Genomic DNA, 1,269 nt, shown 5'->3' with positions numbered 1-1,269 from the left:
CATGTACCACCATTATGTGAGCTGATGACCATCTAGACAGCACGTCTTATATTTAGTTAAATGTTACATTATTGTACCAGCATTGCTTTGAAGAATAAAAACAAAAGTGAAAATTAGGAAAAAGCAAAAGCAAAAGCAGTCTGACTTACTTGTAAAGTTTAGCACGACTAAAATAAAAACATAAATCAAACATTGCCCACAGAGGGAGTGAAGGATATTTAGGTCCTTCACATTATCTTTCTCTCTGGTGCCTTTCCCCTCGGACCATATGCATATATATAACTGTATGTGATGGCGCAGAGAGTGTTGTATGCAAGAATTCCTGAGGGGGGTTGAGTTGTGAGGAAAGAAGAGCAGAGAGTAAGAATGGGAGTTGACAGGAAGAGAGGTTTTTGTGTAGCATTCCTCGTTATGATACTCCTCAACATAAATTGTTGTGGAGCAGCTTCCCTGAAGGTCAACAGCACCACCTCCTGGTGCAATGGCTCCGTCGATGAATGCCTCACGATGGACCTTGATTTCGACCTCTTCATGGGCTCGGAAATCAGCAGAATGCTTGCGCCTATCTCTTTTGTAACTCCGGGCTCTGAAAATCCTGATAGTCCATCTGTGTCTGGTCCTAAGGGTACTGCCTATGCTGACAACCTCCCTCCACCATCACCTGCGCCGAAATGTGATCCACACCAAAATAGAGGTTGCCAAAAATTTTACCGAACTTAGTAAAACTTTGAATTGATTGCGGGTGTTGCCTTTTCCTTTGTGTAGTTGTGCTTGCTCCCTTTTCCCTTTATGTTTTATCTCTTTAATTACTCTTTCTTAGTGAAATTAATTCGAGCCCATTGTCTGTTGAATGTTGATCCCATCCGTATGTATCCTTCTATGTTATTTAATGAAGTGGAACGCAGTTGCAGTTATATGGGATTGTGAATTAATTCCCTTCGTTTGCTCCATAGAAGACTCGAAGCAATAGTTTATTATTATTTGGATTTTAGAAAGGGGCTGGACAGTGTTTTTTTCTTTCTTTTTTATTTTTTATTTTAAAAATTATGCAACAACACATAAATGAGAGTACATGCATCCCCCAATTTTTGAATTAAAACAGAGCACTAGAAAACCTAGCTATGAAACCGTATTTTTTTTTTACACTTACATCACACTAAATAAGAACCTTTTGAACAACCTTCCAGCTGGAAACACAATAAAGAATATAATTCAAAGAAGGCACACACACAGCAAAGCTATCTCATGTGTTGGGCATGTGTATTTTAT

The 1,269-nt window shown here is 38.8% G+C and overlaps 1 protein-coding gene across 1 annotated transcript; it reads left to right on the top strand.

Moving 5' to 3' along the window:
• Positions 1-206: 206 nt before the first annotated feature.
• On the top strand, positions 207-914 carry LOC132255104 (uncharacterized). The gene has a single exon (XM_059742792.1). The coding sequence runs from the start codon at positions 367-369 to the stop codon at positions 718-720; it is 354 nt and encodes a 117-aa protein (XP_059598775.1). The 5' UTR covers positions 207-366; the 3' UTR covers positions 721-914.
• The last annotated feature ends 355 nt before the right edge of the window (positions 915-1,269 follow it).

The sequence above is a fragment of the Vitis vinifera genome, chromosome 14, assembly GCF_030704535.1.
Source record: "Vitis vinifera cultivar Pinot Noir 40024 chromosome 14, ASM3070453v1".
NCBI lineage: Eukaryota > Viridiplantae > Streptophyta > Magnoliopsida > Vitales > Vitaceae > Vitis > Vitis vinifera.
The sequence above is the reverse complement of the archived record's forward strand: the minus strand, read 5'-3'. Positions and strand labels throughout refer to the sequence as shown.